A 23811-nucleotide genomic window follows, 5' to 3' on the forward strand; every position below is an offset into this window, starting at 1 on the left:
TGAATGAATCGTGTGGGAGCCTAGTTGTGGCCAGGTCACGTGCCTCCTCATCTCCACTTTATTGACCAGCCTACAACTCTCCCAGGCTCATTAGTGCTTGTTCGGTATCTCAACAGTTAGATTGGACTCTGCTTGGACCTATTTCTGGAAGAACAAAAAGCCTTTTTGCGATTTTGATTTACTTCCATGTTATAGCCTGGTGATTCACTCATGGGCCTCTGAAGAATCTCAAGGCTTAGTCATGGAGCCAACTGACTCATCACTGTGTAATCATAGACATAGTAGGTGACCAAGGAGGTTGTAAAATGCTGCCAGCATGTGACATGATATCTCTTAAGATTGGTTTTAAAGACTTTATTTGAGGTCAAACATAAATAACCAGAATAAGATATGGTTGCTAAAAATATCTGGACTTAACTACTATTTGTAGTTGATCCTCTTATTTTGAGAACAATGATTAGTGTTGTTACTGTGATAATAGGGAGCCAATATACTCTTCATATTTTGGGGAAGTTAGTATTTGTCAGTTGTTTATTGTGTTCTTTAGTATCTAACCCTGAGTGTCTTGATGTGCTGTGCTTCGTCATTATTGTTCCTGTCGTTGCTGCCATTAGATGTATTTAATCTTGCTTGTGTTGACAGTCATGGTAGCAATAATATCACACTGCCACTTGTTGTTAGTATATCATGTATTAGTATTGAGAGACAATACAGTCAACTTGTCAGCAGTTATTATGAGACTGAGCTGACCATGCTAATTATTACAGCGGAAGAAATAAAGTTCAAGTCTGATTAAAATAATTTAAGTATCCTAAAACAATCTCTCAGGTATCACATGGTTCCATGGTTGCAGAGTGTCTCTGTATCCTGCAACACTCAGCGAGAAATAAAAAGACAGACCGGGGAAGACCAGCACGCCTTGGCCAATGCCAATCATGTTGGGCCCAGTTTTTCCCATTGGGCTCCAAAATACGTGCCCCCTTGTGAGTATTGTTCCACCCGTCTGTCTGTTGGCTGACACAAGCAATAATCCTGACATCTGGCCTGCATCCAAACTCATTACGACACTTTATGGCATTGATCCTTCCACTGGAGGCTTCCCCTCCAGAGCGGCGTGCTTCTGCTCTCTACTTCTACTGAGCTTTATTTGGCTCCTTGTTACTCTTTTCTCTCTTCTCTTTCCATGCCTCTTACATTGTTTTTATACAGCCAGCTATATGGGTAATACGCCGGCCCCATTAATAGATGAAAGGTGTTGTTATAAAGCCTAATATAACACAGATTAAGAATCATGTTTGCAGTGAATATCCGCCCAGTATCTCATTCTTGCTCTCTTTATTGATGTCAGGGTAGTTGAGCCATGACACGCCCGCAGTTAATGAAATTAGTGCTGAGAAAATGCACAGTGTCCACCAGGGAATATTAAGAGCAGTTCCCACCGGGACATCTATGGTAGAGGCTGAGTACATTACCCACACAGTGTGGTACAAACTCGGAAATGAGCTGGATATTGGAGCGGTAGATCCTATTAATGCTTGTTAAGGGGAAGCTGCTGAATGGCTATTTTCATTATGGAAACGCCTTCCCCTCTCAACCCCAGACTCTTGAACTGTGGTGTTGGCCTGTCAGGGTTGGCCTCGTGTGCTGCTTTTAAAATTGGTGAAGTCCACAGTTACAATCGGGGTGCATATGAATGTCAAACTGGTTTCTATTGTTACTTTTAGTACATCAGCTGTAACAACTGTGACATCAAACATTTTGACATCAAACTGTGGTGATATGAGTTGTTACTGTAAATGTATTCATCAAACTGAAATAGTGGACAAGACTACTAGACCTGTGTTTCTCTGGCAACTCATCAAGCCCAGCAAACCCCATTTATGGCTTTAGCTTTACCTTTGCTCTTCTAATGCAATTACAGTGTTTCATATGTACTTTAGCCTTTAATTGGATCAGGTGTGCGAGAATAGTAGCTGTAAAAGAAACCTGGAGATCAGGTAGGTTTTTGAGGGTTGACAACCAAAACTCCTACTGGTCAAAATACTAATAAGTAATTCTGCTACCAACTACTTGTAGTCAGACTTGAACACTAATTTGACATAAAATTATATGCAAATATGTGTTTTTATATGGCATAGTCAACAGAAAGAAGTGATGAAAATAAGTCTAGTATGGGACAAATACAGGACATACAGGAGTATTCTGGCTGCGCTGTCGCACACCTGCAGTATGTTGATTGTTAATAATCATAGGACATTATTTTAAAAACTAATGTTATTTTTCTTTTAGTAGTTTGTTTAACATGCTAATATGGAAACTAACATGCATTCTGATCTCAATCTTTTATTCAGGATCATTGTAACTGATAATGATAATAATGCATTACCGTACATCGTGTTGAACATAATCCAACCGTTTGTGTTGTGTGCAGTTTTTATTTAAACTTTGTGTAGAACCCCTTGTGTCAAAGCTGCTCAAAGGAGAGAGACAAAGTAAGTTAAGCAGTGGCAGTACCAGCTGCAACTGGTGCATTGCAGCACCTGGCCTACCACAGCACACAGGCTCCTGCTGCGAGCGCTCATTCAGAGCACAGAGACCCAACATCAATCACAGCTGCTCAGCCAGCTCCTCTGGCCTGCTATTTCACACAGGCCTTATGGTGCAGTCGCCAGCTATGCCAGCCCCCTGTTTTCATTTGTCATTGTAGACACTAATTCCTTGATCACCCATCTTCTAAAGATGTAGTTTCTTAGCTTCCTTTGTCTGCCGGCTTTGTCACTTGATGTGCAAGCTGCGATCGCGTTTTAACGTATAATTATTATCATTTGAGTAGCCCATCACTTAAACACTGGCTATATATTACTGCTGCAAAAATGAGTGAGGCTCTCACTAAACATTGAGTTCATGATTTCCTCTAACAGTTTTTGAGATTGAGAACTGTATGCCTTCATTAGACAGTGTGCCGTAGAGAGGCGGTAGTTAGACAATGAGAGAGATTGGGAGTGGCATGCAACACGGCTCCCCAGCTGGACACAAACCTGCAATGTTGTGATTCATGGCTGTTTTCTGTGACATTGATGCTATATTTGTGGTGACATTACAGATGGTCTCATAACTCATGATGTTATTCTCTGCTGCTGCAGCGATGGCACAATATTGCTTGCATACGTTTTGCTGTACACCCAATTATTAATATGTCTTATATACAAGGAAATTGTTTTGTTACTTGTATATAATAAAACATAACAAAATAATGGGATTATTGTTGTAGCCACAAACTTGTAGCGCTGTCCTCGTCCAGTCCATACTCAGTGAGGTAGAAGGCCTTTGAGTAATGTCCTTTCTATCACCTAACTCAGTGCAGTTACTCATTCCCAACCACCTGTCTTCCAGTGTCACCAGGTGAGCTCTTGGGGGCAAATCCTGTTTTAATTTCAGATAAAAGAGGCTAGGCCTACAAACAAGAAAGAGTAGGGAAGTTACCTCCTCTCAAAGAGGACTTCCTACTAATGTGGTGATGTAGGATGAGTGGAATTCATTTTAGTGTCTCATTATCAAATTAAAACAACCAACCTTGCTTGTCTTGCGTTCTAGACAGCCCTGTTCCCACATTACACCAAAAGTAGAACTGTAATTTACTACTTGGAATCACGAGTTAACCACATCATATAATGGACAAGCATCGCTCCTAAATAGGTCCTTTTTAAATAGTAATAATCACAGGCATCATGGCAGGAAGTTTCCCTCCTTAAGCAGTAGGCACCACTCTTTAATCTACTGCCTAAATCCACACACTCTTTTGCCACCACGCTAATCCAATAAGCTACCTACGTTGATCTGACTTATTACATAACAGGACTGGGTAACCTACCCATGTTCCCCCCAGTGACCAAATGACGACAGGCGACCAGTTATTTTTAGCCCTGAAGGCGCATGCTAAGGAGAGAAACTATCAGTAGATGATGGGGGGGAGGGGGGGGGGGGCAGTTTTGTCAGTCACTCCTCCGGTAATCCTTCTTGTGAAGCCAAGTGGATCATTAAAATAACAAGACCTGTAATTATAAGATACAGGTTTTGTGTAAAATGACAGAGAAAGGGCCAAGAGTTAGGTACGAATGAAAGAGGGGAAAACAGGGCAGAGAAAGTTTAAAGTTCGACTTTGTAGACTGAGTCAGCCTTTTGTTTCCTCTTGACATGACTTGAAAAAAAAATACTGTCGACTGTCAGGTTGCAACTGTGGCATTTCCGGCATGAGGCTCTGGTTACAAGACCTTATGACTCTGCGTTTTGTTGTTGTTGATGTTTCAAGCAGCTCACTTGTGTCCTCCTCCCTCCATGCCTCAGAATGGCCTTTCTTTCCATTTTTAAACTCCAGGGTTTGTCTGTAGTTGAGGAAGTTATGCTTTTTCTGCCCGTACCTCAGAACGTCTAACACCCCTACAACTGCATGCTCGGGAAAGCCACCGGATCACATGCATGCAACTTGAGCGTCTGAAGACTGTTGATTTAAGAGGTTTACTGTAGTGCTCGACTGGCAGTGCTGAGGCCATTAATCTAGACATATAAATTAAAACACAAGGGTTGGGAAATGTGAACCTCAGGAATCTTCATTTAATTACTATTTCTCAGCTTACAATTAAGATGATCCCTGTAAAATCTACCTTTGTACATGTGTTGGTTATTTCAGCTTCAAGTGGAACATCAGTTTGGCAGAACATTTGTTTTCTGACATGAACACTGACAGAGAAGTTAAGGAGAAACACAGTTTGAAACATGTACTGCAGTAACTACAAAATGCCTTGAGCGCGAACTGTTTTGATTATGAAATATGTGTCTATACTGGGGGGAAAAAGCGAAGAAGAATTTCCCAAAGCCCGTTTCCATCTGACCAATGGCCCAAAACCCAAACACACTCAGTCTTATTATGTTATATTATAAAATATAATCTTATTTTTTATATAAGGAATTGAAGCACTAAATCATTCTATTTGAGGAGCTGGAGGGTGAAAAATTATAGCATTTTATTCTCTATTCTTGCTTGAAAAATTACTAACTAATCAATCCTTTCATTGCTGCTAATTCCAAACTGGCAAAATGACTTCCTAAACAGTAAGTCCAAAGACTTTATCTTTACTTGAAAATAGTAATAATTAACAAGGTCCTTGTTGTATTTACCTGGATATTATTTTATTTGCTGGCACTGTTATGCATTGTTTTTTAAAAGGTTTTCCAAATACGAAATGTGCATTTTATACCAAGATATCATTTCACTGCCTTAAGTGTCTCCTTCCATATCAACTTGAATGTCTATTGGTTTATGAATATCTGAAGTGGTATTTAGTAGATTTTGGTAGATTTTTGAGCGATGATCAAAAGAGGACAGCCTTACCATGTCATAAAAAGGAAGTCCTGCGCTTGTATAAATTAAATAAAGTGGATGTACTGGTTGGAACGCCCTTGTATATTTGTGAGTCACTCTCTGTCCAATAGAGAGATTATTTTGTGTGTTTACTACATGCTGTCATGCACTGCAGTAAGCAGCTTCAAGCTAGAGGCTTGAGATTTTCCCGCAAAATCCCCAGACATCCTTTTTTCATGACAAAGCACTTGTCTCCAGCATGGAAAGCAAGCATGCATGTTAGCTGTCTAGTGGTGCTGTTTTAGACCTTGCCTACTGAGGCAAAGTAAGACACAGAAATGCCTCTCGCCAATCAAAAAGTAAAATATATTTGTGTGTGTGTTTTAAAAAAAACAACAACAATGTACGTAAGCATCTCTGTGACCCACGGTCAGCCCTCATTTGATGTGTTGATACAGCCTACTTTGCTCCATCCCACTTTGTTCTTTTCATTTAATGATCAAGAATGCAGAATATTTGATTGAGGAATGAGTCCATTGTGTAACCTGTACTTTTATGCATTTAGTTAGAATTGTTAGTGGCACTGTGTATCCGTGTCAATGTTAACATTGTGTCAATAAGATAGAAATAAATATTAAAAAGTTCAGTTAGATCAAAGCCTTGCTTTTACAATACCTGTATCTATGTGGCACCACATTACTGTCGCTGATCCTCACAGATATCTGCTGTTGCTGGCAGGATGTCAATCTTGACAGGAAATTCCCAACTGTAATAGTTTTCAGAAGCAGTTGCTGAAATGACTGGACATTTCCTGAATGCTTCGGGCATGTCGCAATCTTTTCCTACAAAGGCGTTTAGCTTTGGCCAGGGTTTTTACATGCACATTGTAATTGAGGAAGTCGCTAGTCTCCTGAAACAGAGAACATGTGGGAATATCACAAATGTTGCTTTCTTTCTTCAAGTACATGGATGTTACTTTGCATTAGTCAGTCTCTTTAACATAAAGCAGGTCTTTCCCTGTGTTATTATCCAACAGGATTGTCATTTTACTGTGGAGGTGGTAATTATAGATGTATTGTAAGTGACATGTCATTTGGCAATTCCACTGCTATATTTTCCAAGGCACCTTTTCACTCCATTAAGATAATAATTTGAGCATTACACTGCTATTATATTTAGATTATTGCTCCTGATCTGTCTATCATACAGATAATTACAAATGTCTCCTTAATGTATTGTGTAGGCTGCAGTAATTGTCGGCTACTACACTGACTAATACATTCTTCTGTACTCATGTGCATCATATACACAAGAAATAGAGCTGTTGTAATGTAGTTTGATAGTCTTTTTAAAAGTATTACAATGAGACATTTTACAAGGCCAACATCCATCACAGCACCAATAACGTATCTAAGGCCTCTAAAGCTCCAAGGTTAACTGCAGTCTCTATAGTTTTCACTCTGAGTTGAAATCATTGACTTCAAAGACTTCCTTTGGAGACTTTTCGACACTCACCAACTTAAACACACAACTTTTCATCTTACTTTTGTTTGTTCTCAAGACAGATTTTGTTTCTTTTCTCTCTCTCACGCTGCAGGATATGCAAAGACGGAGGACACGACAGAGAAGACGTCCTTAGCTGACCAAGAAGATGCACGACTGATATACCTCAACCAGCCGCAGTTCGCCAAGTTTTGCAACAATCGAGTCAGGTAAGGAGACGTTGCATTAAATATGATGAGATATATTCATGCACTGTATGAATCGATGGAAATGTTGTGTAAGAGCAATAATGTGTGGTTATAATCAATCACGTATGGAAAGCTAGTTTTATTAGGTCTATATTAGTGTAGCAGCATAACTGAGAGGAAAATGTTGTGCTGGCAGTAGACCTGCATAAGGCTACTGTGACCTTTTTGTGGGTCTAACATGGAGCACTACCACTTTTCTGTGCCCTGAAACAAAATGCTGTCTCCTCTTAATGTAGCCACGAGTCAGCTGAGGAATAAAATATCACAGTGGTCTGCTACACTATGTCCACATACCTCCAGAGTTTTAGTCCGCATGGACAAACACTATTGTTCCTACTTAGCTGAGGAAGCAACACACTTTGAAGAAAAATGTGATGTATCCTCTGTGGGATTTACAACAGAAGATGAAGGCAACACCATGTTGTTTAGGTATATTGTACAGCTCAAGAGTATAGTCCTCTGTCTTTGTTTTCCATGGAAATAAGGCTTTATATACCAGCCACGAAAGGTTGACGTCTATCGCTTATCATCCAGCATTTACAGTGTAATTATATAAGGTGCATAGAGATGCTTTCCCCATGTCACATACAATTTATAAATGCTTTATAAATTCACACTCAAAGTTGTATTCTCTCAAGGATTTTGCTGTTCGTGCTATTTTTTGACTTGGTACCCAAAGGCCATCAGCACTTAAGTTTTCATGGTGACCTGCAGCATAACTTGCCACTTTGCCTGTAATCCCACATTAACCTCCAGAGTCACAAGTAAAACAGTTGAATTAAAGCATGCCCAGACTTTGTGGCTGCTACTTAAATGTCAGCCTGGGGAGAATGTCCTGATAGCAAGCGATCTTGACAATTCAGAATCCATTTTAGGGGCTTGTTTGAGCATATGTTGTACAAATTTGTCACGAAGAGAAAAGATGTATGATACTTTGTGAACTCTACTCTGCCCTTCTCTGGTGTGACTGGAAAGCAGCCAGTAAATAGCAGACTGATCAAGAATACATTTTACCTTAACATCTTTGTATTCAGCCTTCTTAAGATGACATTTGAATACAAGACTCATCTTTAAAACAGTGGACAGAGCAGTGGTTTTGATGTGAGGAGTCACAACGGAAGTGCAAGAGAAAGAGCTGTTCTACAGGTACCATGAAAGCGACACTAGCTATATGCTATTTGATTAGTACCTCCAAGATTTGTATCACCAGTGGCGCCTCAGTCCAGATATACCACACTGGCCCTTTTTATCCCGTTGTTCCTGTTGAGGAGTGCAGTGCTTCTGGCATTAAAGGTCAGGCTTGTTGGTTCAGGCTGTCCTCTGTCAAGGAATATTATCGTTAGCATTCCTGCTGCATGAGCAACTTGAGATATGTATGTGCTTACACAGACACAGCTATACAATAACAGCAATAATACATGCAAACTGCTGCTTATGTTTATGCCATTTGTTAGGTCAGCTTCATGTATTGACATGACAAAAAACATATGCAAGCAGCTAGGAAAAGGGCTCTTAATGGAGGCAGATTCTACTTATTTTAGAAATTAAGCTTTTGTAGTTAGTTATGTAGATATCACAGTGTCACCTGTCATTGTTCGAGTTTAATACTTGGTTTGGTTATTAATTATCAACAGACCCAGGTCAATGAGCATTTGCAATCCAGACTTCACTTCATTAGCCTGTTTGGTATGTAGCATCACCGGCCACATGCCAAGAGTTAATTCATGCTTCCCACAGACGGTTGATGGTTGAATGATATTGCATCAGAGAAGTTTAAGTAATATGACCTTTTCTGTGAAAGAGCACCTCTGCATATTTTGAAAATAAAAGTTTATTAGATTTTTGTGACCTTACCTGGGGGAAGTCATTAATTCAGCGGGCGACCTGCATCGCTGAAAAATAAAGGACAATATCACATCTTTACCCTTTCGGCTGAAACTCATGCTGTTCACACACACACACACACACACACACACACACACACACACACACATGGTGGTCAACATAAGGCAGGTAAAGGGATCAAGGTGAAATAATTATTATAGACTTTCCAAATATTTGGCTTATCTAAAGTATGACAATAGCTGTCGACCTCCCAGTTTAATTATATTGACAATCACTTGGCATCACTTGGCAATCACATATGACTGACATTCAATCCAATACTGATACTGTACATTAAATAGCAGTTAGTAATGAACATAATTGATGCATGAATAAAGATCTCAGTGTTTTCTGCACAGTTTTTAGAGACAAAAGTATCAACCGCCTTTTCTCTGAGCACAAAAGGGAACTGGATGACTGCTTGCATGTTAATGCCTATTCAAGGCACGTTTGTTTCAGACCCACCACTTTTGAATCTGACTGTAATGCATCCAAGTTGTGTCTTGTCAAATGGTTTCTAAACTGTAAGTGCTGCTGCAGTATTTGAACAGTGCAGTACATATCTTACAGACAGGCTTTTGTTGACATTTTCTTTGTCCCTGTGTTTTTGAAATCGAAATGCGCCCAAAAATTCACCTGAAGCCCTGGAGGCCCATCAGACTTTAAACCGTTTTAAAGATCACATTTATTAAAGAGGACTGGTTGCTGTCTCAAAGTGACCTGTGGAGACACTTACAGTGGCAGCATCTGTGGAAAAATGTGAATCTAATCCTACAAGCAGCACTCACAGGTTTCTTGCTTTCACTTCATTCTCCCTCTGCAGCATCAATACCTGCAGAAAATGTCACAGCTCACCTTCACACAGATCCTGCCTCATAACAGAAAAGGGAGCCTGTTCTCTCTTGTATGCACGAGGATTGTTGTGGATTGTTTATTCAGCTGAACTAGCTACTGACAGGTCTGGTTGTAACGTAGAGGTGATCATTTGCTGAGACCTTGACAAATAATCCTATGGCAAACAGGAGTGACTGTACAAACCATTTATCCATGAAATGCTAAAGTTGCACGTCCTGTATGGAGAACACGGGACAATTGTGACATGCATAGACACAGACGGATATGGACACAAACACTCTTCTCATTTCAACAGTATACCATAATTAAATGTGATGTTGTCATAAGTTATGACAACATCACATTGGTGAGTTGCAATATTACTTGTATGCAATGTTACTCAATTAGCCGCTCATCTTGAAAGATACTAAACAAGACGTCATTCATCCATACAGGATTCTGGCTCAACCAGTTGTAGTTTGACCTTATGCAGGTTCTGTGTGCAGAAGTTGTTCGATAACAACAAGAGACCTATCTCGTTATTTGGATGCAAAGTAGATAATAAACCACATTCTGATTCATAAACGGCTTCTTCAAATGAAGCGTCTGAATTGTTTGTATAGGTTGACGGTTTGGCGGCCTTGGCTGATTTGATTATCTTTTTTGTGGTTGAATATATGCTGGTAAATCCGTCAGAGATTTTCCACCATATCAGTGCACTGTAAAAGTTACAAGCCATTAGTTTGATCCTTTTTATGGTATGTTAGCACATTATTGAATCTATTTTTGTGGACATGAAATTGCGTGGTGAGACTGATCTTATCAATGGTTAAATGTTAAGTTGTGTTTTCTGTTGCTGTTTAAATTTTGTTTCCCTTAAAACAAACACACAATTTTAGCTTTTTCAAATTCAATTATTAGGATTGGCTGTGAAGTCGACTAAATTGAATAATCTGGATAAATAATCAAGATCTCAATTATTTAAAAATAATAAACAATTCACAAATTACGAAATGTCAAACAAAGTTTTTATTTAGATCCAACTGTATCCCAGCAGTGAAACAACTTTAACCTAAGCTACATTACATTTATTTTTTAACCCTATACATTTGAGCTAAACGAAAGATTAAATCATCTTTATGGGAAAGTTTAGCTTAGTTTAGCTTCAAGCTAATTTACTGTGATAATCTTCATCTGGCAAAAGATGGTTCACATTTGTTTCTATTCATGGCCCTGGCAGCCCGGTTAGAGTCTATTACAGCCCACGGCTCATTTCAACATCATCTTCTGTCATTATCAATCATGGAGGTTTTGCAAGTCATGATGCAGAACATCCTCATCACCTGTTTGCTCTTCTCCAAGTTTTTTTTTGTGTGTGTGATTTTAATTGCATCTAAATCCGCATGTAAATGTTTAAATCTCATGGAAAAGATCAGTGTTTCATGTAGTGTTTTTTTGGGGGGCATGTTTCACTGTTTATAAAATGTTTGAGGTGTTAATGAAGAGCGTGCTGAAAAGAGGAATACAAAAAAAGTTGACTTGACTTAACGTGCACAAATATAGTTTTAACTTATAAGACAAACCAAAATAGACATTCATAAAACCTTCATGTAATGTCAAACCTTTCTACTGTGGTGGAAATGGTGATAGACGGCATTTCAAGTTCTTCTGATTGGTGCTGCATGGCCTATAATCTGTGTCAGGGAGTGGCATGGAGGAGGCGATTCTCTGATGTCGTCTGGATCCTCTCAACTGCCAGGAAGTAAAATGTAAGATCTATAATTGTCCATTAAGCAGATTGTTAAATGAGCTCTTTATCTTGCCCGGCTTCAGTGGAGGAAGTAATACATTGTACAGGAGTAACTCGAGAATAGGGCCCACCGTGCTTTATAGTACTACCCCGTGAGATCAGAAGGATGGAGTGAAGGAAATAAGGCAATAACCAGAAAGGTGATCCCAGAGACAAGATGACGGATGCATTTAAAGAAAGAAATTCTGAAGCCAGGGCCTTTAGGCGGAAACTGCAGCTTCCCCAGGAACTATTTCTTTACATTTAGGTATATTGACTGAAACGGAAGAAAACAAATGGAAGAAAACAGACCAAACGTGAACTGGGACCTTATTACTACCTTTAGTGGAGAAACTGTGTAATGACACTATGTGACACAGGGATTGTAGCTTTAGGTGTGCGGTGAACACTTCATTGATCTTTTTTCTGAAATGCAGTAAATTAAATGCGCAGATTTGATATCTTTTGCATTTTCTTTGATGCACTAGTTTCCTTGAGATATTCAGGCTAGATCTAAAACGGTCAAAAAAGGTACATTAATGAAAACACCAGTGCTCTATTTATGGAAGATCTATCTACTGGTCATTCATTGGTGCTTATTATTGTGTTAATTTGGTTCATAAACTTGTCTGTACCTTTTTCCTTATCTTATTTTTTACCTCTATCTTTCTAACCTCTCTCTCTAAAGCACTTTGAATGACCTCACTGTGTGATAAGGTGCTACAAAGATAAACTTGCGTTGCATATCTTGAGGGATAAACTGATGCTGTAACATTTCCATTGGCTTTCTAGTTCATGATGGAAAACTTTGAACTTCCTCTTATGATGATAAACTGATGAACACATTTTTAGATCTCCAGTTTAAATACTGCTTCCATATGATGTGATAGCTGCCTGTACATGGTTTTGTTCGTAAATTACCTAAACTAGTATTTATTTAGTTTCTTGTGTTACAGGGAACTCGTGCTATTAATCTTTGAACTTGTATGTCAAATGCTCATAAGGCCTTTTAGAAATACCCAAATATGTTTTCATTTTAAAAAGACAAACACATGCACATGATTTTAAGCTAACGATTACTAGACATCACACTACACTGCTACTACAACTACTGAATTTAAAGAATTTAAATGTTTCACTTTCTAAACCATCCATCTGAATTTATTTGGTTTGAATTTACTCCTCAATTCAAGTTGTACCATCAAGAAAAAGTGACTCAAATTGGGAAATTCGGACACCAAAATGTATGATGAAGAATTTAAGCTTGACCTTTTTACCATCAAGGGCAAGCAATCAAGCTTGAATGGAATCGCTCATCCCTCTTCTATAGTGTCATATCATTTCAAAGTGAAAGGGAAGATGACAGAATATGACCTGTCTTTGCCGCCACATTATTCTACTATGTCAGCATTGATGTAAATTTGAATATATGTAAATTGGCTCCGTAAATTGCTCTGAAGCTTTACAGGTGACCCAGAGATCCTTTCACAGAAACTGAAATAACTAGACCAGAATAAAGACTAGACCTTGTTGAATGAACAAAGCTGACCCTTTCTTGACTATTGTTCTGACAAGGCTCTTAATCAGCCTCCTCTGTGAGGCTGGTTTACATTGTACTGCTGTCAGAACAATGCCTACCTCTTACTCACTCGCTTTCGCTCCGTCCCTCTCACTCACCGTGGACGGCTCCGCAGTACCAGGCGGTCAGAATGACACTGAATGTTTTTTTTTATTGACTCTATTAAACGCTCGCCGTTTTCCCCACGACTTTGCATTGTGCTTCGTGAACGTGCTACAAGTGAAACATGCTGCACATATGATTCAGTCTAACAGGAGTGCAACAGTGATATCACTGATGTTTACCGCCATATGCTTCACCCCCTTTAGACGAGTTGGAGGCTGCACTCTCTGGTATTCTGCTTGTGTGTTTGTGACGGCTTTTGTGTGTGCGTGAGCAAGCAAAGCAAAGCAAAGCATTGCCAGTGGCATGGCATATATGTACTCCCAAAGTATCTGTTCTGTCCGGCCCTTTAACACCGCCTGTAAATCAGACTGCTGGTGGTGGGCTGACTCTCCACCAGCCTCAATATACCACCATCACTGCCCCACCCAACCCAGCCTGGCTGCAGCACAAGCAACATAGCTCATGACTGCCAGGAGCTCTGCATTTGCCAGCTCCCTTCTTACTCCCAATTATTCTTTATGATCGTTGACTCCCCTGGTCGTTGCTGTTCATCAGTCTCGCACACAAACACAGACACGTACCTCTCTCTCTACAGCAGAAATGACTTCTTGAATGGGTGGGCCAAGATATTCGTTATTTGAGATTGATTTTTTTTATTTACATCTAACCATTTGTCTCCCTCTCTCCTGCTCCTTCCTCCAACCAACGGTGCCGTCTTCAGCACAGCCAAATACAATGTCCTCACCTTCCTTCCCCGGTTCCTCTACTCGCAGTTCAGGAGGGCAGCCAATGCCTTCTTTCTCTTCATTGCACTGTTGCAGGTAAGGTGTGGTGTTGCTGTGCTTCTGTGAAATGAATTTGCAGACAAAAATAACGGTTAAACCGCCATCAAATGTTGAATCACGGCTCTTCTCATCAGTTTTTTTTTTTACTGCTTGCTATAACCTAGACACAATCTCCAAAGGTCATGTCTGTAATTACACACACACACACACACACACACACACACACACACACACACACACACACACACACACACACACACACACACACACACACACACACACACACACACACACACACAGTACTTTATACATCTTGATAATGAATAATACATGTAATATGTGTTACTCCTTTAAAGGGGAACTATATTTGCTTGCAGGCTTAACGCGCTATAATGTATATTACATGCCTTGGAAATGTATGAGCTGCCACGGACTATATTTTGTTCCTTCACTGTACCCTTACTACTACACAGCAGTGAAGAAACTGCACTGTGTTTTACGTGGTGAGACATGGGATGTGGGCAACACGCTTAAATAGTCCAACTGATGTGGAGCCACAAAATCGGGGGTGATGTGAAAATCTTTAGCATTCGATTTGTTAAAGAAGTAAGAGAGTAGAGAGAAGAGAGTGGGGTTTTGATTCCCGCCCAACAATAGCCACAGATCTTAGCAGTACTGGAACAAAGACTTTCTCGCTTTGAGGAAGTTTGCAGGGGTTTGCCTGCATACTGTAGGTCAACATGAATCCCTTTTAAGAACACTTAAGGCCTCAACCAACAAAATGACTACATGATTTAAAAGGGGCCAATATTCGTGTCTCAGTTGTTCAAAGCGTCGTAGAACATTTGAAATAAAGAGAGAGGGAAGACTGCATAGAAGTGAGATTCTGTCTTTACCTACATCCGTGCTGACGGACTACCCTACATTAATGAGAGCTTTGCAGACAGGAACGGGCTTTATCCAGTGACCTTGAAGAAGCTGCTTTGAATAACAGCCAGTGTGAATCTTCATTACCTGCCCTGTCGATGTTGTGACCTTGAATAAAACATCTCTGCACATGAAGGAGACGTGAGATCTATTTCGCTCAAATTTCCTCCGAGCTGTATAACACCGGCGATCTCCTGTGGCCCTCGCCTGGCTTTAATTACGCTGGCGTTTGACTGTTAATTTTGAAAGACTTAAAATAGCCGAATCATTAAACAGTCAGTGGTAAGGAGGAGCATTATAATTGTACTAAGACAGTCGGTTGTGCTGGATATACCTCCTTGAAAGTGGGAGTCTGGATTTATTATTTTAATTAAGCTGTCAAATTGTGGTTATGAAATGTGTGGTGATTTATAGGCCTATTGGTGACACCAGCAACTGTGTTTCTGTCTAAGATAAATATTAACCATGTCACACTTGCAAATGAGCAAGTGTAACCCATTCATTAAATTCAGGTAGAATAGTGTGCTGAGAAGGGAAAGCTTTTTCTGTTGGCTGCTGTCATCCTATTAAAGGGAGCTCGCACATTTGGGGCAGGAGCTGGTGGAGGTTTTGAGCCATGAAAGTACCCTGAATATTTTGCAATATTCTTATTCTTATAATTTTTGTATGTCTCTTTTAGCAAATCCCAGATGTGTCTCCCACGGGTCGCTGGACCACACTGGTGCCACTGCTTTTCATACTGGTGGTGGCTGCCGTCAAGGAGTTCATTGAGGATCTGGTAAGTCAAACCTCAGATATTATTCTATACTAGTTTTGGTGTTTGTTTCATTCTGTCGAAAGATCTCTCCAAGTTAGACTTGAATTGTACTTTAAATACAAAGTACAGTATGAAATATCATCTTGCAAAAGGGTTTGTTTTAAGATGTTGTCTTAAGCGTGATTTACCTGAGAGACATTATCTGGTCTAGAAAAATGTCAATACTGCAGGAATTAAGAAACATAAACATCAGTTTGATACCCTCAGACAGCAGCTATAAAAAGGCAGTCAAAATACGTTTGAAGGTTCACTTATGCATGAGGTTTAAAGCAACTTTTGCTGCATCACAGATATCACATCATGGTCCTTAATGAATTCAGACAGTATTGAGACAAATATATGTCCATATGTATTATGAGTGTGGTAAAAGTGTGTGTACCATTTTTGCAAAATTCTCATTTTATCTGTTTAACATAAATAACTTGTATCTATATATTCCTTTAACATACTAAACTGCAGACAACAATACCCATCAAAAGACCATACGTATGTGCTTGTATACTTCATGTATATTGTCATATACATGAAGTACAATCTAGTTATCAATGTTTCTTTACCTTACGGTAAAGCAGGTCAACAGTTCTCTTAATCTTGAAGAGACTTCTCCTGTGTTGCCTTTCGGTTGGTCTCCTACTGTACAGTATGTCCTCTGAGTGCTGAACCGTGAACTGATGAGTATGTATATGCCCACAGAAGGATACTCCCCATCATATCGACTCACCATCCGACATACGGACACACTCATTTCAGAAGTCACAGCTGCACCCTACTGCACCCGCAGTACTCATTCAGTCAATTAACCTAGATACTGGATGCTCACGCACAAAGACAGTTAGTACTAACTAAACAAAACAACTGTCTGCCCTCGAGCCAGTCTGAGCTGTTGAACAGATGCTTGAGAAAAGCTCACGCAATCTATTTCATATAAAAAGGTTGATTTTTTTTTTTTTGGGGGGGGGTATTTTGCTTTGATTTCATCTTTTTGTTGTATGATTTCTTGTTTGCTGGGAAGTTAAAGGCTTCAAAATATGTTTGTGTTGGTGTTGGCGAGTAATTCACTCAAGCCCCTTCTGAACTAAGTGAGGGAATGTTGCATTGTACTCTATTGCAGTGACCCTGCAATGCGATCCTCTATGCAGGTCCCAGTGGACAGTTACTCTATACTATTAGCCTCTCTCTCGGGCTGAGGGGACCAGCGCAGCACTTTCTCTCTCACTCGGTCTGTTGTTGAAAAACATGGGAACGGAGTGGTGATGACTCTGTCTTTATTGGTGAAGGTCACCTGCACGCACACGTCTGTTCTCTGCACTGCGCTGTCTCTCACAGGTTGACCTGGCAGGGCAACATCGACCCCTAACTTCATGAATCATGCACTATGGACACACACTGTACAGCAAATATCTTACCTTGTTGTTGTCTTCGCTGCAGCAGACTCAGGCTCTTGGCTCTGAGTAGTTCAACTAACCTTCAGCTTAAAATCTTTATGTAAATTGTGTGTGGTGCATTTTTACACAGTAAAACGTATATCACTCTGTTAAGTTAAAGGTAGTATAAGATTGGGAGCATTTATTTTGCTCTTGAGCCGGTGTCTTGCAGATAACAATGGCGATCGCGGCAAAATTGACAGAGTTAACAGTGTTTACCTGTTTGGGACCACCTATCCTCGTCCTAACTGGGCTGTAAACGCTGTATTAGGGCAGTGCAGTGCGGCATCTGTGAGCTAGTGAGTAGGGCGCACTAAAAGCACACACGGCAACAACAACACACAATGCTCCAGTAGAAATGACTCCACTAACTCTTTACATGGCAAATAGTTGTTTACTGCTATATTAATGCTCTGAGCCCCCACATTTTGCACCTTTTTTAAACTCCCTTCACTACTGCATCACATTGGCTGAAGCCAGAGCCGGTTAATGAAGGTACATTGCAGATGCTCTACCCTTTCATCTTTTGCTGCTTTCAGATTTCCCCCTCTATAGCTGAAGTCTACAGAGGCCTGATACTGCATATTTACGCATAACCTCTGCATGCTTACACGTCTTCCACTGCACTGTGATTACACACATCATCTGAATACAGCACATCTCCTTTTCTCTTGGGACAGAAGGAGCGAGAGAGAGGAATAGGAAGAGACAGAATATGAGATGTGGGGAAATGCAGGCGCAACGTATATATAAATACAGGTTCACTCTAACTGCACTTTTATGAATTGAGGTGGGTCTGTACCATAGGCGTATATTTGAAGTGGACGTAGTCATCGCGGCACCAGCCTTTGGTTTGTCGTTTTGAAACCTTGAGTCTTGGCGATGATCGCAATTTACAATCACAATTTTATTTTTCTTTGCATAGTGCAGCTGATAAAAGACTGAAGTCCACAGACGTAGCCGACAGATTCATTAGACAACACAGCATGTTGCGGGGGTATTAAAACAAATTTGATTCGGTCGGGTTGAAGTATAAGGAACACACTGGAATATAAAATCAGAGAGAGAGGGACTTGAAAGAAGGGATGGAACAAAAGTGCAATAGAGCAGATTTTGTTTATTTGAAGCTTTAAAATGGTTGTTGTTCAGAGGGACTATGTATAATTTAGGCTTTGATAGGACTGGGTAATAGCAGCTGTAGCATTAGACGGAGGCTTTTGTGGCTAAAAGGTCGCTAGCTTTAGTCCACAGATCATTGGAGAAATCTGGCGGAGGAGAGTGAATACCTCTCCTCCATAAAGTGTATTGATGCAACCATCCTTCAGCTGCTCTCTTTTCTCAGTCAGCATTAAGAAGTCTTTTCCCCCCTCTTGATATATATACGGTACAGTGAGCCAAATTACCCAAATTAGCTTTAAATTGAATTAGAATTACGCTCAATTAGAATGGATCTTCAAAGTAAACAGATTATTAGTGGGGACATGAGTGGATTTGTCCTCTCCTCACTAATCAAGTACAGCACATGTTGCTTTTCGGAGCCACGTTGTAAAACACAGTGATTATTTCTCTGAGACAGACTCAGCAACACATTATTACTCAGCATGATGCTAGTTGACAAGCTGTCCCTTGGAATCATCTGTTGAAGTCACAGTTGATTGCATTGACTGTTCAGCAGACAAGATGGACACGAGGAGAAGTAATCCTGCTGATTGGTATTTTGATACGGTCGTAAACGGCACATATAGGATAGTTTGTTAAGTTTGTATGGAGATGCTACTTCAATGTCAATTACACTACTGCTTGATGGTGAATTAAATATGCAATATACAAGAATCAGAGCATTTGTTGTTTTCTTTGAAATGAACTGTAGCTCAGTGCAGCTAAAAGCGGGATTAAAACTGTGATGTAAAGTTTATCACACGGGGCAGCGCTAATGAAATCTCCACTGTTTTAATCCCATTTTTTCCTCCTATTGGACAGTCACGTAACGCTAAATGAGTAGAGGGAACAATTATCTCACCACAAGGTCCATTTAGTAGCTGTTCCAATGTTTTGGATCTTATCATATAATCTTCATCAAGATGGTGTTTAACTCCTTGTCATGGACTTGTAGATGTTCAGGTTTCCTTGTTTTTGGAGCACTTAAATGTGTTCTCAACATGGCAAGAAGCCGAATCTGCACACTGTTCCTTGTACTGTTGCTGTGCAAAGTTTCAATTTATCAGATCTTCTTCTCACACAAACGGCATAAACAAAAGTCATATTATACATACACACATCTCAAAATGATAAACGGGTGACCAAACGGAAAGGCCTGACTGCATCATATTGTTTTGCTTTCCAAATGTTGACACCTGTGATGATAACCACTCAATTTGAGGTTCATTTGTTTTCTGAAGAGACATCCATGTTTTCCTGGAGTTACAACTAATGATCAGTTTGGTCACCTGATTTAGATGATGTTGCCATCATTTCATCATTTTGAGGTATAGATCCTGTGGAAACATTGTACAGCCACAGTAAGAAAATAACACTGTGTAGATTCTTCTTTTTGCAGTCTCTGCTCGGTCCAGAGCCTGCTGGATGTGCATACTGTCTTTTCTCTGTCCAAGATGTTACAAAGGGTTGAGTTAATCATCAACATTACCAACATTATTGGATTCTTATTGGGGCCACCAGTGCAGAAACTCAATGCTGTCATACTGAAGGGGGGCGTTGGACGAAGGCATTACTCAAATGCAGTACATCATAATATGAGTCTGTGTAGTCGTAGTGAGAATATTCACATAAGCTCCACAGTCAGTGCAAAGGTGTAATCTTTCTTCAGCTTTTAAATGCCGACTTTGATAAATTCATCTCCCTCTCTCTCTCACTGAAGCTGTTAAGTGGTGCTATACAGCGTCGGCCTCTTCGGGCCATTTCCTCCTATAAAACCTGAGAATATAAATCTAGCATAGTTTGTCTAATATTACGTGTTTTTTTTCTCCCTTATTTGTTTGTCGTTACGTTTGAATTAATGTATATTCAGAGGATAATAGGTTTGTTCTTTTCTTCCTTACAGAAACGTCACAATGCTGACAGTGTTGTCAACAGAAAGGAATGTCAAGGTACAGACAATAATTTCTTCTTCAGGTTTTTGAACAGGAAAGCCAATGTGTTGATGGTTTTACTAGAACAATACTATTGTATTGTGTGTAGAAGTGTTTATTTTGCCAACAAGTAAGTAAGCCTTAAAAACCTGACACCTGCATTATAATATGGCGCCTATTGTCTTTGTCTTATTTTACTTCCTCGTTGTCTCTTGCTGTAACTTCCTCCATGGCTCTCATTTCTCACCACAGTACTGAGGAACGGTGCCTGGGAGATTGTGCACTGGGAGAAGGTATGTCACTCATGGTCATTTCCACCAGCTCACATGTTATTCAACTAGAGCAGATTTCGCCGCCTTTGTCAATTTTGAGAAATCTCTCACATTCTGTACTCACACACTCACACACACTCACACATGCATACACCCCCTGACCCCTCTAGTATCCGGTCGCTAATTAATCCAGCGTTTCCATGTGGACGGTCATTAGAAGGCAATGCTGGAGGACAAAGGGAAGCTTCCTCTCTTCCCTCATAATGAAACTGTTTCATTACTGTGGCTGGAACATTTTCTCTAAAAGCAGACAAAACACCAGGGAGCGCAGAAATGAGTTGCTGTAGACTGTTTGGTAATTTGTAATATTTCTTCATCCATTAGAGGGTAGATTCAGCGTGCAGTAAAATATTAATATTTCTTTCTGCACTTGGGATTCGAGACAGACGAGAAATATTGAGTGATTTATTACTCAAAGTATTTGTTGCTTTGCTCGTGTGAACTAAATTAACAACAGGAGATGCAGTGTCTGTGTGAACATAATCTCCACCTCCAATCCTGCCCTGATAATTGCACATTATTATTATTACAGCAATGGAAATGTGATTTATTTAGGTGAGACAAAAAGGCCAATAAACAGATAGGAATGTTTTTACTTAGGTCAATTAATTACATTGCATATTTAAGACACAACACATGCCACAACGAAACGAAACAAGATGTGTGTGGCAGTGCATGATATATGCGGAAGGGTGGGGTTTATGAAGTACGCAAGATAAGATTAAATAAAAGTTATCTGACTATTAAATAGAGATGTTCTGCATAAAAGTGATGTGATGGCCCAGAGTTTCTGTGACTAAAATATTGTCTAACTAAGTATTTGATTCATACATTGACTGCGTTCATCCCTTTATACACACAGGAATCCTCTCTAAAAAGGCTGACTTTAAATAATTGATGCGTTTTACATCTTCATCATGCATATTGTAAAAGCGTCTTCTCTCACAAATTTCTATTTGGTCTCCAAACTCTTTCAACTCGTAACTCTTTCAGGGCAGCTCGAATGAGGCCAAAATTATCACTTGTTTTTGTTTATTTTTTCTCCAAATATACCTAGATCACTATTATTAATAACGCTGTCGGTATCCATGGCTTTGGCAGCAGAATTGTTTTATGTTTGTGAATGTTCTGTAATTCTATTTTTTCACATGTAATATATTGTGTTGATACTATAGAAGACATAATATTTGAGTATTGCTAATTTATCCTTATTTTTTCATAATTAAATATGTTGCCTTGTCGTTATGTATTCAAATTAATCAGTGTTTTGGTTGCTGCGTTGATTGAGAATATATTTATAATTCAGGATTTTTGATAATTATTAAAAATAAATTACGTTAATGGTCAAATACATACAATAAATTATTCATAAAACAAACATTTTGAGCAGCCCTGAGGAACTTCTTGTATGAAATGCATGGTTCATTTCAGCTTTTTATGATTGAAAATGTTGATAAATACAGTTAATTTGTTTAATCTGAAGCTACTGAACGATGGAATATACATTTGTAATGCAAAGTGTAGTAATAATAGAAAGAAGACTCCAGCTGTTTCTGTGCTATGTTTACTGCTTTAATGGCCTTTTCCTTTTTTTTCTTCTCACATGCATTTTTTCTCCCGATGTAGAACTCATGTTTTGTGCTGTTTTATAGGCCGTGCACAGCAGTAACCAGTTTATGTTCACAGGTTGAAGTGGGTGATATTATTAGAGTAAAAGGCAGTGATTTTGTTCCTGCGGATGCTGTCATTTTGTCATCCAGGTATAAGAGTCCACCCTGCCGCCAGACTATGTGGAATTGTCTCCCTTCTTTCTTCTTTTTGCTCTCCCTCGACTCTCCCTAAAGAAGTGATGGTTAGATAATAAATAGAGCCAATATTAAGGTGGCTATTGACATTTAATTTGGATGTAAATGTAGTTCAGTAATGCATAACTTAAAGAGTCAAGTAAAGAGATGTGAGACCTTTTTGTATCTAGTTGTGACAACCATCATTTCTCTATGTGGGACAGTGGTGATGTGATACTGGATTAGGATTGATCAACATACCTACCGCTTTCACCTTTTCAAAAACACATTTGGTACTGCTATAGAGCTCACATTGATTCTGAATCCACTTTTTTTTTCTCTGCGTATAGATTTTTTTTAAATTCAAAACGTAACAACTTTACCACGTCATGTTTTTCTAAATGGTTTTGTGAAAAGGGGAACAGATGACCAACCGCACCCTCTGATCACACAGGACTGATCGTTGTGCTCTCCTCATTTCTCTCTCCCCTTATGTGTTTGCTGTTTGTCTGTCCGTCTGTGCTTTTTATCCTCTCCATCCCTTCCTTTTCTCTCTCCTATGCTGCCTGCTGTGCGAACAACTGCCACACCTGCTCTCTCGCCCCCTGCTGGTTTGTGGTTGGTAACACCAGCTGGCTGTTGGGGAAGTAGTCAGAGCTGCAAATGGGGATCACCTCCCGGCTGACCTCGTCATACTGTCGTCCAGGTCAGAAAACAAGCAACACGAGCAAACACACAGCGATGGGAGAGACGGGGGAAGTGTGTACCAACTGGGACGAGACACTTTAGCTCTTCTCTCACTCCTGGCACAAATTATGAATCGTTTATTTTACACTCTTGAGGAAGGAAGGGGCCTGGGAGTATTCTGGCAACAACCAGATATTGTCACAGTGCCACAGTCAATGAACCCAGTTCCCTATCTTTTTTTCTACTTTTCCTCTACATTATAGTCTGGCAGCCATATTAGCGGTCGTTTATACAGTCATTTTACTACGTGGTATTTTGTCTTCCACCATAACTTCATAACTTTCAATGTTTGGCTGAAACATCTAACGCTGCTCAGAGTGACTGGAGCACAGGAGCACATGCTCCTTCTTTCAGATGTGTTGTTATTGGGTGTGACTTTAGTTCCAACATTTTTGCCCTCTGCATGGCTTGTTTGATACCCTGAATGCGACAGTTTAATTCAATGTGTCTGTTTGCATGCAGTCACATTGCAAGATGTGAAGTTAAAAAGCATCTTGGAATTATGGTTTTGCTAACATGTTGCTGCTATTGGCTCAAGTGTAGTTCAGAAATTCACAATCGGTATTAAAGCAGTATTTTGCTATTTTATGAATAACACCACATTT

At 39.7% G+C, this 23811-nt stretch overlaps 1 protein-coding gene across 1 annotated transcript in view; it reads left to right on the top strand.

The window, feature by feature from the left end:
• Positions 1–23811, top strand: part of atp8a1 (ATPase phospholipid transporting 8A1) — a gene marked incomplete at both ends in the record, with an annotated part of 86583 nt that overhangs the window by 8702 nt on the left and 54070 nt on the right. The window contains 3 exons of the mRNA XM_079228612.1: positions 6957–7071; positions 14023–14122; positions 15693–15791. Coding sequence (XP_079084738.1) covers positions 6957–7071; positions 14023–14122; positions 15693–15791 — 314 coding nt within the window. The remainder of the gene's footprint in view (positions 1–6956; positions 7072–14022; positions 14123–15692; positions 15792–23811) is intronic.

The sequence above is a fragment of the Taurulus bubalis genome (genome assembly GCF_910589615.1).
Source record: "Taurulus bubalis genome assembly, chromosome: 13".
Classification (NCBI taxonomy): Eukaryota; Metazoa; Chordata; class Actinopteri; order Perciformes; family Cottidae; genus Taurulus; species Taurulus bubalis.